The 2,568-nt window shown below is 44.5% G+C and overlaps 1 protein-coding gene across 1 annotated transcript in view; it reads left to right on the top strand.

Annotated features, from left to right (window-relative positions):
- The window catches only part of PDCD7 (programmed cell death 7), a 3,944-nt gene extending 1,579 nt beyond the window's left edge, over positions 1 to 2,365 (top strand). Inside the window, exons 2-5 of the mRNA XM_085308749.1 lie at positions 293 to 431; positions 776 to 1,012; positions 1,606 to 1,693; positions 2,085 to 2,365. Coding sequence (XP_085164875.1) covers positions 293 to 431; positions 776 to 1,012; positions 1,606 to 1,693; positions 2,085 to 2,202 — 582 coding nt within the window. The 3' untranslated portion in view covers positions 2,203 to 2,365. The remainder of the gene's footprint in view (positions 1 to 292; positions 432 to 775; positions 1,013 to 1,605; positions 1,694 to 2,084) is intronic.
- Positions 2,366 to 2,568: the final 203 nt, after the last annotated feature.

Here is a 2,568-nt window from a genome sequence, read left to right as displayed (position 1 = left end):
GGGAGCGCTGCCGCGGCCTGGCCGCGCCGCGGCCTCGCGGAGCCCCGCACCGGCGCGGGCCTCGCGTCGCTTGGCGCTCCTCCGCTCCCCTCCTTCCCTTTCCCGCCGCCCTGAAGCGTCTCCTTTTCTTCATAAAAACCCGGGGCGGCGGGTCGTTGGCTTCCCCGCTGCGGCTGCGCCGGCAGGACGTCGCGTCGTCTCGCTCGCGCTTCCCTCGCCGTCCCGGGCGCGCCGTCCCGCTCCGCGCGGGCCGCTTCGCCCATCCCYGCGCGTTTCTGTCTTCCCCTCGCAGGAGCGGGAGCTCAAAGCCGCCGCCGACAGCGTCYTGTCGGAAGTAAGGAAGAAGCAGGCCGATACGAAGAGGATGGTGGACATCCTCCGCGCTCTGGAGAAGCTGAGGAAGCTGAGGAAGGAGGCTGCTGCGAGGAAAGGTGAATCACCAGACATTCGCGGAGCTGCCGCGCGAGGTGTAACGCCACGTGCGCGCGGGTGTCCTAACCTGCGCCCCGGCGAGCAAGGTGCAGCTTGAGAAAAAYGCTCCTTTATTAGCGATTATAGCTACGTTATTGTGCAAAGATAGCTATAAAAGATCTGAATGACGAAGAGAATGCGTTGGTTGCGTTCCTTGATTTGCAAGCTCCTTCTTGATACAGCAGGATCGTTCTTAGCAACGTTAAGCTTACGTTTGTTTGAAATCTTCAAAATCCGCTCTTAGGTCTGGTAAGAAAGCTCCTTCTGAATTTAAAAATTCTGGCTTAATTCTCTTTCTGTTCAGGTGTTTGTCCGCCTCCCTCGGCAGATGAAGCRTTTGAAAGTCAAGTGGAGAGTCTGAGAAAGTTGCTCAAAAATCGTACAGAGCTATACGAAGCTGAGGAGCGGGCTTTAAGAGTTATGCTGGAGGGAGAACAGGAAGAAGAAAGGAAGAGAGAAATGGAAAAGAAACAGAAGAAGGAAAGGGAAAAACTTCTACAGCAAAAACGTGAAATTGATTCCAAACTGTTCGGGGATCCAGGTATATTCTGCTTGTTTACTGTTGTTATTTTTTTCACCTTTAGGGAGCTAAAGTTAAAGTGCAAACATGAATTAGAGGGGAAAGAAATCATCTGCAGGAATAACTTAAGTTCTGAGGAAAMGATAAGATAAAGATAGTGAAAGAGTTTAATTGATTTTAACAAATTATTAAATGCAAGGTAGGAGGAACGGCTAGCTGTTCAGGCTGGTTTCATAATTTTTTGCAAGGAGAGATTGCAGATTAAGCTGAATTTGGAATGAACAGAACAGATAGACTTCAGGCACTCAGCAGATGCTTTTTTCTGGTGATTCGATATGTGTGGCCTGGGTAATCTGTAAAGATTCAGTATCTGTGTGTTCACCACTTTCAGAGGATGGAGGCAGGAAAAGTTTTACTGCTCTTGGCTTCTCTGTTGCAGTACAGATAATGATGATAATGATGTGCAAAACATGTAAATAATCCTTACTATATTTTATAGGAAAATAGTTCTAAGCTCTAGCTGGGGCATAGCRTATGAGTTGATGTGTGTTGAGCTTCTGAGACCTACTAGAATTGGAAGGCTTTTACTGAACAATTTCTACGTGTTTTAACAGATGAATTTCCTCTAGCCCATCTACTGCAGCCCTTCAGAGACTATTACTTACAAGCTGAGCATTCTGTACCAGCTCTAATCCAGATCAGGTAAAAACAAACAAAATATTTTATTATCTGAGATGACAGCTATCGTCTGTTGAGATTGTAAAATTAGTCCTTTTAGTTCCTTAACCTCCAAATATAGTTACATCTGATGCATTCTTTTCCTGTTTTTTCAGCTAAGTATACACTGCTTCTAGCTTGATAAAGTTGTACCAGCAGGCTCCACTGTGAGGCAGAGTGCACTTGTGTGTATTGCCATGTATTTCATGTACAATATGCGAATTTAATTTTTTGCATTTGTTTTGGAGTGTACAATTTATAGTGGATTTGTATGTTGTTTGGTATGAAAAARTATGCATGTGGGTATATAATAAATCTTATTTACAAAGTTGAATTGGAATGGATATCCTCTCAAACAACACTCTTTCCGTTAAAGGCATGAATGGGATCAGTACTTGGTGCCAGCTGACCACCCGGAAGGAAGCTGCATCCCTCCAGGATGGGTTCTGCCGAGTCTCCCTACAAATGACGTTTGGGCCACTGCTGTTAGATAACTTACCAATAAATCATTTTAGCATTAGAGTAATCTTCCACTGCAGTTGTGTGTGTGTGAGAGGAAAGAGGGTCCAAAGAAATAGTAATGTCCTTGGGTCTCGTTTCTGATTGTTAAGTGTGTAGCCAGGTACTGGAATTCCTTGAATAAAACTGTTAAACATTTTTTGCCTTCTGAATCTTCAGGGAAATATCTGAACATTATGAAGTTGTTAGACACCTTGTGGTATGGAATTGTAATCCTATGAGTTTTGCTAACGACTTTCAGTCTTAATGAAATAACATTACTGGCAAAGTTATTTGTACCAATATTAGCATACTATTTTAGTCGGTTTTATAAGCCTAAATCAAGATCACAAAATCTCCAG

Source organism: Rhea americana, unplaced genomic scaffold, assembly GCF_003343005.1.
Source record: "Rhea americana isolate MKP2758 unplaced genomic scaffold, rheAme1 scaffold_28, whole genome shotgun sequence".
In the NCBI taxonomy this organism is placed as follows: Eukaryota; Metazoa; Chordata; class Aves; order Rheiformes; family Rheidae; genus Rhea; species Rhea americana.
The sequence above is the reverse complement of the archived record's forward strand: the minus strand, read 5'-3'. Positions and strand labels throughout refer to the sequence as shown.